The sequence below is a fragment of the Platichthys flesus genome, chromosome 4 (assembly GCF_949316205.1).
Source record: "Platichthys flesus chromosome 4, fPlaFle2.1, whole genome shotgun sequence".
NCBI lineage: Eukaryota > Metazoa > Chordata > Actinopteri > Pleuronectiformes > Pleuronectidae > Platichthys > Platichthys flesus.
The window spans coordinates 27883488-27895354 of NC_084948.1; the positions used below are offsets into that span (position 1 = coordinate 27883488).

Here is an 11867-nt window from a genome sequence, read left to right on the forward strand (position 1 = left end):
GCTTCATTTAGGTTCAAACTGAAGAGTCTGAAGGTCTGAACCAAACAAGCTGTGAAAGAGTCCTCATTCATCTGTGCACACACACACACATTAACAGAGGCACACGTACACACACACACATTCACAGGGACACACACTCACACACAGCTCTGGAGGTGTGAACCTGGGAACTCTGCAGCTCAACCATCTGTCTGTCAGAGGTTCTACCAGGGAACCAACTGAGCCAACACTAAAACCACACGCACACAGACACACACACACACGCACAGACACACACACAGACGCATGCACACACACAGACACACACACGCACACACACAAACAAACACACGCACACACACACACACGCACACACACACAAACAAACACACACACACGCGCACAGACACACAAACAAACACACACACACAGACACACACACGCGCACAGACACACACAGACACACACACAGACGCATGCACACACACACAAAGATGCACACACACAGACACACAAGCACACATACAGACACACACACACACACACACACACACACACACACACACAGACACAGACACAGACACAGACACACACGCACGCACACACACACCCACACACAAACAAACACACACACACAGACGCGTGCACACACACACACAGACCCACACACACACACATACAGACACACACGCAGACACACACAGGCACAGACATACACAAACACACGCACACACCAAGACACACAAACACATGAAGACATGCAGGCACACACAGACACACACGCACACACACACAAACACACATACAGACACACACAGACACATGCACACACGCACACACAGACACACGAACATCTGTGTAACATCTGTTTCCTTCAGTTTAATAACGTTTTATTAACTGTGACGATGCAACTCAGTCACGTGACTATTTGCAGGTAAAGCGTGTGTGTGTGCTGGGGGGGGAGGGGGCGTGTGTTATTTATTTATGTATATGTTTGAGGCTCGCGACCCACCTCGCCCTCTATTGTCACTATAATGAGGACAGCGCGTGCCTCCGCTTGCCCCCCCCCCCCCCCATACAAGCCACACCCACGGCACGCTTCATCTGCACACAAGCACACACAGACACACACACACAACAAGCGTCATTGTCCCAGTGTTTGTATCCAGACGTGTGTGTTGTGTGTCTGTCTCTGTGTCTGTGTGTTTGTGTGTGTGTATGTTTGTGTGTGTGTGTTTGTGTGTGTCTGTGTCTGTGTGTGTGTGTCTGTATGTCTGCGTGTGTGTCTGTATGTGTGTGTGTGTGGGTCTGTGTGTGTGTGTGCACGTTCTGTGTACCTGCTCAGCACGCGCATTGTCCCTTGAGAGCTCCCGGGTCGCGTGCACGCAGGACGCTTCGTCACCATCAGTGGACAATATGCGCGTGTTCGATCTGAGCCATCTGCCGATCGATACCCCCCCCCCCCCCCCCCACGCCACGCGCTACTTGGGCAGGTGCGCGTGCCCCGTGCACGAAGATTCTTATCAAAACAACACAGCAGTCATGACGGATCTGTCACGCGCATGTCAACGCGCGCCTACAAGTGTGGATGAATCCCCCCCCCCCCCATACCTTTTGTCCTCACACGCGCCCAAACGGGCCGCGGAGGTGCACGAGCTTCTGTTGAGGTGAGAGAACACACGGCGCGTGCCGCCCACCCGGGGGGGGGGCGCGTGGGAAAGTCTGCTGAGGTGTGAACGAGCTCATGAAAGTGCGCGAGAGGACAGAGGCGTGAAGAGTGACACCTGCGCGCACATGCGCAGAGAGCGCGTGAGACATATGCGTCCTCATCGAGGAGTGTGTGTGGGGGGGAGTGACGGGGGGGGGGGGGGGGTGGACATAACGTAACATCACAAACTGTGACGAACATTATTCATCCCACCTGTTGATAACTGTGTGTGTGTATGTGTGTGTGTCTCTGTGTGTGTGTCTCTGTGTGTGTGTCCATTTTGTTTTAATTAATAGATATTGTCATGTGATTATCAGAGTCATGACGTCATGAACAAAACTTTAGTTTGAAGATGATGATGCTCCGCTTGAAGTTTACTTGAAGTGACGTCAGAACCTGGAGATGTGTTTGTGGTGGGGGGGGTATTATCATATAGCGTGTAACATTCTCAAGGTTCTATTTACTCTTTGCTGCAACACAACACAACACAACACAACACAACACAACTCAACACAACTCAACACAACACCTGCTTTTATTTTCTTATCTTATGAACTAAATTTAAAGCTGCAGCGACAAGATCCTGGTGTTTTTTTCTCTTCATCTCATCAATAAGCTTAATTTCTGTTTTTAAATAGCGGTTGAGTGTGTGTCTGTGTGTGTGTGTGTGTGTGTGTGTGTGGGTGGGTGGGGGGGTGTTGTCATTATTACCTTGCATTTATTGCATGCACGTGTGAACGCGCTCTTGCCCTGAAGGAGCATTTGTCTCCTGACAGTTTGTTCTATTGCCCCGCTGTGCCACCCCCACCCCCCCTCCCCCACCCCACCCCCACCCCCTGCACTGTAAAAAATGAACTCCGGACTTTACATGAAACTGAACCGTGCGTCCCGTGTTGGACTCGTCTCAGAGGCGCGTGCTCGTGACGATTTTCAGTAAATTTAAAGTTTCGGTTTGAATGAAACATGTCAGAGTGCAGCGCGTGCAGCAGCAGGGGGGAGGGGGGGGGCGTCTTCTTGTTCTTTTTCAGGTGACACTTTTTTACAGTGCCGCCCATCCACCCCCCACCCCCCTCCCCTCTCCTCCTCCCCTCTCCTCGGTATAAAGAGGAGCTCGAGCTGGGACAGCCTCAGTCCAAAGTTCAGCCTCCAGCGGATTTTAACTTTCTCTTCAGTCCGCTGACACACACAGACACACACAGAGACACACACACAGAAACATACAGACACAGAGAGACACACACAAACTGCCGCTCTGACCTTTAACCTGTTTTTGATTCATCCACGGGGCGTTAGTTGCTTCGTCTTCTCGTTTCTTCCCGGACGCGCTGCGCCTCCATCGGAGCCCTTCTGGATTTTACGCACTGGTCGGATCGAAGCCGCGCGCACTCAGCATGGCGCGTGTGTTCCTGTGGAGTCTCGCGCTGCTCGCGTCAGCTCAGGTGGTGAGTTGGAACCTTCTGAATCTTCTCCTCAGAGCTCGCTCCTCTCCGGAGACGCTCGGAGGTCCGTGCGTCTTTACGCGCAGCGGGGCCGCGCTCGCTCTTGTGTTCTCCTCGTTCTGCGGGACGGTGGTAAAACGGGCAGAGCACCACACATAGTCTGAAGTCTGCAGCAATGTGAAGAACACAAGGGTTTTGCAGAAATGCAGGGTTGTGTGTTGTGTGTGTTTCGTGCATGTCCTCCAGTTTGTGCACATTATTCTGTTCCATCAGATTCAGTGTTTAATCTCTCGGTCCCCCCCCCCCCCCCCACCAGGCTCTCTCCTCCGGGGTCTTCGAGCTGAAGATCGAATCCTTCAGCAGCTCGCGCGGCCTCTGCCCCTCTCAGTCCCGGAGCTGCCACATCTTTTTCCGCGTGTGCCTGAAGCACTCGCAGGAGATCATCAACCCGGAGCCGCCGTGCACGTACGGCACCGCGCTCACGGACATCCTCGACTCCGACTCCAGCTCCATCTCGCAGAGCGCGCCCATCAGGGTTCCCTTTCTGTTCAAGTGGCCGGTGAGTACACGCGCCTCCTCCGCTCGTCATCACGAGCTTTAATCCACGAGCTGTCTCATCGTGTGTGTCACGTGCACGTGGTTCTAACCCACTCTCTCCCCGCAGGGAACTTTCTCTCTGATCATTGAAGCCTGGAACGCAGAATCTTCGGGTCTGGACTCCACAGGTAAAAACCTCCCCCGCTGCTGCAGTGCCACTGCCTCGCCGCCAGGCGGCGCCGTTTCCTCCACTGACAACACAAGTAGAGAAACGTTAATGTCTAAGTTCAGGAACCTTTGATCCAGGTGTGAGAGCAGATTTAAATGTGACCATGTGTGTCTTTACATTTCAGTTGTGGTTAAAATATTCGTTCCTACATTAAATACACACATTTATTTTAGGTCAAAGACACAAAAAGTCGTTATTAACTTCAACAAACAAACAAAGTTATGTGTACAAATAAAGATATTAAAATTCCCCCTTGTCTCTCCAGAGAACCAGAACAACCTCATCAGCCGGATGGCCACCAGGCGGCGCCTCAGCGTGGACGAGGACTGGTCCCAGGACGTCCACTTTGAAGACCAGAGCGAGCTCCGCTACTCGTACCACGTGGTGTGCAGCGAGCACTACCACGGCGAGGCCTGCTCCGCCTACTGCCGCCCCCGCAACGACACCTTCGGCCACTACAGCTGCGAGGCCACGGGGAGCCGGCGCTGCCTGGAGGGCTGGAGCGGCGAGTACTGCACCATCCGTAAGTATGAGCTGCTCGCTGTGATGTCACCAGTCTGTTTCCTCCAATCAGTGTGATCCCCAGCAGCTTCGCCCTCGTGACCTCACACACTCGTTTAAGAGGCTCAGGGTCAGAACAGTCCTTTGAATCATGTCGTTAGATTATCTTAAAGTTAAACAGACTCGTTTCATCGGCTGCTTCAAGCTTCAGAGAAGTTTCCTGTCGAGTCTCAAAGTAAAAACGTTTCACGATGTTTTCATCTCTCAGCCGAACGTTTCCCTCCGAACATCAGTGAAGCTTATTTTAAAATCAGTTACAGTTACAGGAGAAGCCGCTCGACTCGCCCTCTGTTTTCACCCCAACGTTCTTCAGAACAGGGGGGGGGGGGGGGGGGGGGGGGGGGGGCTGAATAGGGCCCTTGGCGCTTCATCTTTTTGTCCAGCGGCCTGGAAATTGTTAAGTCAAGCAGTTGTCAACGCTGCGGTCGACCCTGGTGCCTGTGGAGGACAAAAAAGATCTTAGAGCTTCTGTCATTTCAAGTGTGTGTGCGTGTGTGTGTGTGTGTGTGTGTGTGTGTGTGATGGCTCTAAGGTCTGCTCCTTTTGTTGTGAGCTCAACAATGGGCCCCCGGTCGGCCCGGAGTCGGCCCCCGGCCCGCCCGCCTGAACAGGGACACGCGCTGGAGCTTAATGTGCGCTGCCTTGCGTGAAAGGAGACGGCATGTGTTGCTTTTGTTGTGTAGGCCAGCTGCTTCGTTCAGTACTTAACAAGCACTTGTAGGGGAGGTGTGTGAGTGTGTGTGTGTGTGCGTGTGTGTGAGTGTGTGTGTGAGGCCCCTGTGAGGGGAGGAGAGTTTTTTTGTGATTCGAACATGAGACACATACACTCATAGTAATATTCTCTCCTTCTTCCTCCCCCTTTCTCCCTTTCCCTCTCTTTCCCCCCCCCCCTTCTCCTCCCATCAGCCATCTGTGCGGCGGGCTGCAGTCGGAACGGTTTCTGCGAGTCTCCCGGGGAGTGTGTGTGTCGGCAGGGCTGGCAGGGCGCGCACTGCGACGAGTGCGCCCGACACCCGGGCTGCCTCCACGGGACCTGCCAGCAGCCCTGGCAGTGCAACTGCAAGGAAGGCTGGGGGGGGCTGTACTGTGACCAAGGTGGGTTCTTCCTCCAACACGCCCCCTAGTGGCAGGTCGACACCCTGCGACTCGTGGCTCATTCACACCTTAGCCCACAAACCGCCTGCTGTCGTCCATTCAGTATGAGCAGCAAATGATTCCTGACAAATCCTGAGTCTCCAATAAACATTTGTTTATCTTTCTTCTCACATTCAATTATGACATTAAACACTCCAGACTGACAACTTGTGTTAGTGTTAACACTAAATACAGATTTCTGGATTGTGTTACCTTGTTGTTTCAACAGGTTTTTGGTTATTGTAAAGTCGATCATCATCTGCATACAAGCAAATAAGAAACTAAAACCCAGAACATTCAAAGCCTTCGTTTGTCTCCGATGTCCCATGGTGGTCCCCAGGGCCCTGTCCTCGGTTCTCTTCTCTTTTTGTGTACGTTCCTTTCCTCTGCATTTAAGTGTTAACACATTAACACTTAAATCAGAGAGCTCTGAGCCGGAGGCGTCAGCAGATTTAAATGAGTCACAGAGTCTTGGAGTTCATTAACGAACCTGTTGCTCTTCTTTTCTCCAGACCTGAACTACTGCACCAACCACAGGCCGTGTCGAAACGGCGCCTCCTGCACCAACACGGGTCAGGGCAGCTACACCTGCGCCTGCCGCCCCGGCTTCACCGGCAAGAACTGCGAGATCGAGACCAACGAGTGCGACAGCAACCCCTGCAAGAACGGAGGCAGCTGCAAAGTAAGTCCGCGGATCTGACGGAGCGCTTTCCTCCGTCACACACGCTCTCGCTGAGAGGAGTAAAGTTCTGATCAATCATTGTCTTCTCCCCCATCGTCACCTCAGGATCTGGAGAGCGATTATTCGTGCGCATGCCCTCAGGGCTTCTACGGGAAGAACTGTGAGGTCAGCGCCATGAAGTGCGCCGACGGGCCGTGCTTCAACGGAGGAACCTGCGAGGAGAACATGGACGGTGGCTACAGCTGCCACTGCCCCCCCGGCTTCACGGGCTCCAACTGCGAGAAGAGAAACGACCGATGCAGCAGCAACCCCTGCGCCAATGGTACGAACCAACAGTTTATTCACTTCGTTGATTTTACAAAAGGCGAACCGTCCTTATCTCCAGAGTTTGAAACGTCAAGAACAGATTGAGACAGAACGGTTTCAGGAATCTTTCTTCATGTGAACACAGACCAACACATCAACTGTGATGGAGCTGAATGGAGGAACCTCAGCTGCTTTCAGACACGAGCTCCAGAGTTTGAGTTTCACAGCTGAACCGACTTCCTACAGGAGGTGTTCACACAGGCTCCTCCAGAGAACCTCAGAGGAGCTGCATGGTCCTCATGTCTGAAAGCAGCTCACGGGTTCACTTTGCTTGATAACTGGTGTTAAGTGAAAGTGTGGTTGTGTTGGTCTGGAGCTGTGGGTCGTAGCTTGTCCTGGAGTCGTCTCGTTTCGACACTGAGCCAGAGCTTCAGACGTGTTGGAAGGAGACTTTTGTCGGAGCATGAAGTATGAACTTCTCTGGAACGTTTCTGCGATGCCAGATGTTCCACTTGAGCGAGGAGATGACGGAGGGATCTGAGGCTCGTGTAAATAAAACCAGAAAGTTCAGGTTACATCCTGCAAACTGTGAGAACAGATTTGTGATCAGTTGCTTCATCTGTCACATGAATTTGATCAGGTGTGTGTGTGTGTGTGTGTGTGTGTTTGTGTGTCCTGGTTGAGCCTCTGAACATGTCTCATCACCTCCCTGCTGATAACACATATTTCGGTCCTGGCTGTCACGGTTGTCAACAGACCTGTTTCCTCTCAGCCCCCCCCGCTCTCTACCTGGTTGCGTTCCGCGGCCTCTCAGCAGGAATGCAGCTCGACAGCGCCCCCCCACACACACACACCTCGTGCAGTCCGGGTGCACGGCTCATTTCTCTCAGGAAATGCAGAACCGCTCTGCGAGTTTACCAAGAGCCAGTTGCACGTCCCTGTGATTGTGCAGATTGAACCCATTAACTCTGGATCACACAGCGTTTGAACACGGAGCATCAGATCCGGGCTCTGGAGGCCTGTGCTTTCCGTTCTGATCCGAACTGAAGTCACTGCAGAGACAATCGATCACAGTCAACTGCAACTTTCATGTCTCTGCAAGTCTCCAGAGCAGAGAGCGATGAAGTGAGCGCTGCCAGGAGGGAGGGGCGGCTGGTTTGAACAATGTACCAACAGGAAACAATGAATTATTGGTATTCAAATGGATTAGAGGGTTAGAGTTGGTTGTGTCTGCAGCTTTCGATGCCACTGAAGTGAAGTTCATCAGAGAGACGACGAGTTAACGGTCGATTTTCAGACGTCCAGTGAAAGTCTTTAAAACAAGAGCAGACAAGGCTCCAGTTTCACAACTCTCTTGCAAAATAATCCGATATCACTGAATCGTGTGGCGTCTCTGAGGATCCCAGATCAGCCGACAGTCCTCCCTCAGGTCCTCATTACTGTGGAGGAACCGCCGCCTGCTTATCTGGAATCAGCAGTAATTCCTGAGAAAAGTCTCATGGCTGTTTCACGGCTGCTCAGAACAAACAAACATGGATCTTTTTCTCAGTGTTTATGCTGCAGTTGAGTCACTGTCGTGTTTCCTCCAGTAAGAAACGCTGCTCAGGTCACGTGACTTCCTGGTTTCTAAACACCCACACGTTTCTCTCCTGATGAGCAGCATCTGCTGAGGAGACGTTGTGATAAGCCTGATCCCTGTGCTCCCTCCACATGGACTCTGTCTGCTCTTTGTCTCCAGAGGATTGAAAAGTCTTCTCTTCTCGTTTGTGCTTCAGAAGCAGAGGCCGTCCCTGCACTTGTTAAATCCAGAACTAACTCCTGATCTTTGATTTGAGCCTTTTCTCATCATCATGTTCCTGCAGCAGCAGCTTCCTTCCGTCCTGTTTCTTAACTCACGTTCAAACGTCCACGTGATGTTTTAGTTTGAAGCTTGAATTCCATGAACCGGGACGTAGTGTCTCCATCGTGAACTCGACTAATGATCAGTGCTAACCGACTCTTCTTCTCTTGCAGGAGCTCAGTGTCTGGACCTCGGCCAGCGCGTCATGTGTCGCTGCCGTCCGGGCTTCACCGGCTCGCGCTGTGAAACCAACGTGGACGACTGCGCCAGCAACCCCTGCCGCAACGCCGGCACCTGCGTGGACGGCGTCAACGACTTCACGTGCACGTGCACGCTGGGCTTCACCAGTAAGGACTGCTCCACGCGCTCCAGCGCCTGCGACCACTTCCCCTGCGACAACGGTGGCTCGTGCTACACCCACTTCTCGGGCCCCGTGTGCCAGTGTCCGCCGGGCGTCATGGGCGCCCGGTGCGAGTACTCTGTGAAGACCACCCCCCCCACAGAACCCTCCGTGCACAGGGATTCCAACCCTGCGCTGGTGGCGGCGGTGGCCCTCGGCCTGGTGACGCTGGCTCTGCTGCTGTGCGCCGCCGTGCACATCCTGCGGCAGCTGCGCCGCGGCAGGAAGCTCACGGCTCTTTCCAGGTCGGTGAAGAACGACCTGGAGGCCGTGAACAACCGCAACGCAGCCAGCGGGGGGGCTGGACATAATAACGGGAGCTTACCTGGAGCGCCGCTGGGCAGCCTGCAAGAGAAGGAGGCCTTCCTCGTCCCCGGAGGACAACTCAAAGTGTCCAATAAGGACGCAGCGCTGGTGGAGAAGGACAGCGACAGCATGGCCATGTTTAAAAACAAGATGGCGGACTGCAACCTGGCGAACGAGGAGCGGCGTCTCGGCAACAACAAGTTCGACCTGTAAGAACCTGTCAATGTGTGGATGTGTGTCTGTGTTGTGTCGCTCGTTATCTGATCGCCCCGTTCACCCACTGCTCCTGTACCAACCACCTCTCTCTCTCTCTCTCTCTCCCACAGTAAGAAGTGCGACTCGTCCATCATCGTGCCCCCCCTCACCTTTGCAAAGGACAGTGTGTATCACCCAGTGTTCATCATCCCGGAGCAGACGGAGCAGTGTGTGTTTGCTACTGAGGTGAGGACACACCCCCCGGCTCTAGACCAATGAGCTGCTCAGAAGCAGTCAGTGTTGTTGTTAGCTGTGCACACACACACTTTGTTACAAAGGTCTGATCCTCTAATATTTAACAGCTTCATGCTTTATTGACCCGCAGAGTGAAACACTGAGGTTTGATTAGTTTATTACTTTATATTTAACAACAGCTGACAAATCAATTCAGAATAACTTCTTAACGAGTGACATATAAACTTAATATCTATGATTAGTTGTCATTTCATTTAGGTTTTTCTCGACGTTTAGTTTTACTTTTAATTCGAAGCTGCAAAATCCCAAACTGCTCCTTCAGAGAAACATTTATTTATTATATTATTCAATTCATCCTCAGTCAGATTCTGAAATATGATAAATGTGATGTAGCATATTGTAAATGTACAGCCTTGTCTCATGAATGTTGACTCCCACTGACCACTAACCGCTGTTCCTCTGTGTCGTCCTCAGGTTTGACCTCTGACCTGAAGCTTGGTCTGTCCAGGACACTTCACCCACAGGGTCTCACTATTATTTAATATTTATTACCCTGCTCAGTGGAAAGAAACAACAGACAGAACTTTGTAAAGAATCGTTTCCACTTTGAAACCGACAGTTTTTGGACGACTGGGTTGTGGAAAAGAAAGAAGGAGCGGAGGAGGAGAGGAAAGAGGAAGAGACTGAATGTCCAGCAGCATTTGCACTATTTATCTTTTTTTATACATTAAATCTTAATATAATTTTTCTTGCTCTACAATTTCCTTTGGATCAAATATGAATGAGATGTGAAGAGTTGGATTTTTTTCAACCAATCAAAAAGGCCGGTGCCTCGCCAATGCTTCCTAATCACCGTGGCAACCACCTCCTGTACAATCAGCTGTCAATCAAGTCGTCGGACGTTCAACAAACTGAACTTGAACTTTTATTCTGAAAGACGAACGGAGGAATTTCTTTCTTCATCTTTTCATCTCTTGCTTTCTGAGGAGATGAAGCTTCTGATGTGAAGACGACAATCACACAATCACACAAACACACAATCACACAATCTCTGAAGTGCCTCTTCATGTAAACACGTATTTAAACAACAAATAGAATTTGTTGCTTCTGGAAACCAGAAGTTTTTTTTTACTGGATCTCATATTCAATCTGTCTTGAAAAGCTCAGAACCATATTCAGATCCTCTGGAACCGTCTTTTGAAATCCAGTTAACACTTGTAGACCTGATTCACCAGAGTCCCAGATCCTGATCTGAGTCTAACGAGGTTCCAGGTCAATCAGAGCAATCAGCTGTTTGCTCCTTTTCACCTCATGAGCAGATAATCTATTCTAACACTCAGAAGTCAAACCTGAAGAGTTCAGCTGAGCTGGATCCACTTTACCATCAGGTTGTCTTTCTGGGACTGGTTCTGGTTCTTATACTGGTTGTGGTTCTTATCCAGAAAGCAGAAAAACAAAGGAACAAAGAAAAGTGAAGCGGTTGAGTCGTCGCTCTCTGAATTCCTCTGGATCCACATTTTATCCCAAACGTGAGCGACTCAGAGACTTTTATAATCCGTCTTTTTTACCGGATCCATTTGATACCAAAAATAAGTGTTTTCCTGTGTAGTCGTGTCTTTGTACTATCTTTGTTAATTTAAGAAAACAATGCAATGTGTACATATCGTCCAGAACATAGTTTTCCTATTTAATTTTGCCCTTTGTAAATAATTGTGTATTTATGAAAGAGAATTGTATATATGTCTATGTTAATGTGCCTAATGTCAGAATCAAGAAATATATTTTTTCATAAATAAAATGTGAACAAAATGAACCTTGCTGTTTCATTTTTCTTTCTCGCTCTTCAAACAATCCCATCGTGCTCGACACCTGGAGTATTTATTTGTCTCTTTTTGTTTTGACCTGAAGTTATTAGTTATGTGACAAATTAATATTTCAAGTTAAGAGCTGGACGGTCTCGAGTGGGACGGTTGGGCCTGAGTGGACAAATCAGACGTTCTTTGTTTGTCCGTCTCTTCCGTCTTATCTCGATTTCCCCGTCTTTATAAAGTGAACATGTTGAGTCAGTCTCTTGTCCCTCTTCTCTCTCTTCTGTCTCCTCTCTCTCTTCTCTGTCTGTCTCTCTTCTGTCTCTTCTGTATCTTCTGTCTCCTCTCTCTCTTCTCTGTCTGTCTCTTTTTGGTCTCTTGTCCCTCTTCTCTCTCTTCTGTCTCCTCTCTCTATTCTGTCTCTTCTCTGTCTGTCTCTCTTCTGTCTCTTCTGTCTCCTCTCTCTATTCTGTCTCTTCTCTGTCTGT

At 50.4% G+C, this 11867-nt stretch overlaps 1 protein-coding gene across 1 annotated transcript; it reads left to right on the forward strand.

Annotated features, from left to right (window-relative positions):
- The first annotated feature begins 2808 nt into the window (after window positions 1–2808).
- dlc (deltaC) lies at window positions 2809–11384 on the forward strand. Its single transcript, XM_062385972.1, has 10 exons — window positions 2809–3129; window positions 3443–3685; window positions 3791–3851; window positions 4158–4415; window positions 5360–5548; window positions 6100–6269; window positions 6375–6591; window positions 8589–9330; window positions 9448–9562; window positions 10046–11384. Exons 1-10 carry the CDS (start codon window positions 3079–3081, stop codon window positions 10049–10051), a joined length of 2052 nt encoding a protein of 683 aa, XP_062241956.1. The 5' UTR covers window positions 2809–3078; the 3' UTR covers window positions 10052–11384.
- The last annotated feature ends 483 nt before the right edge of the window (window positions 11385–11867 follow it).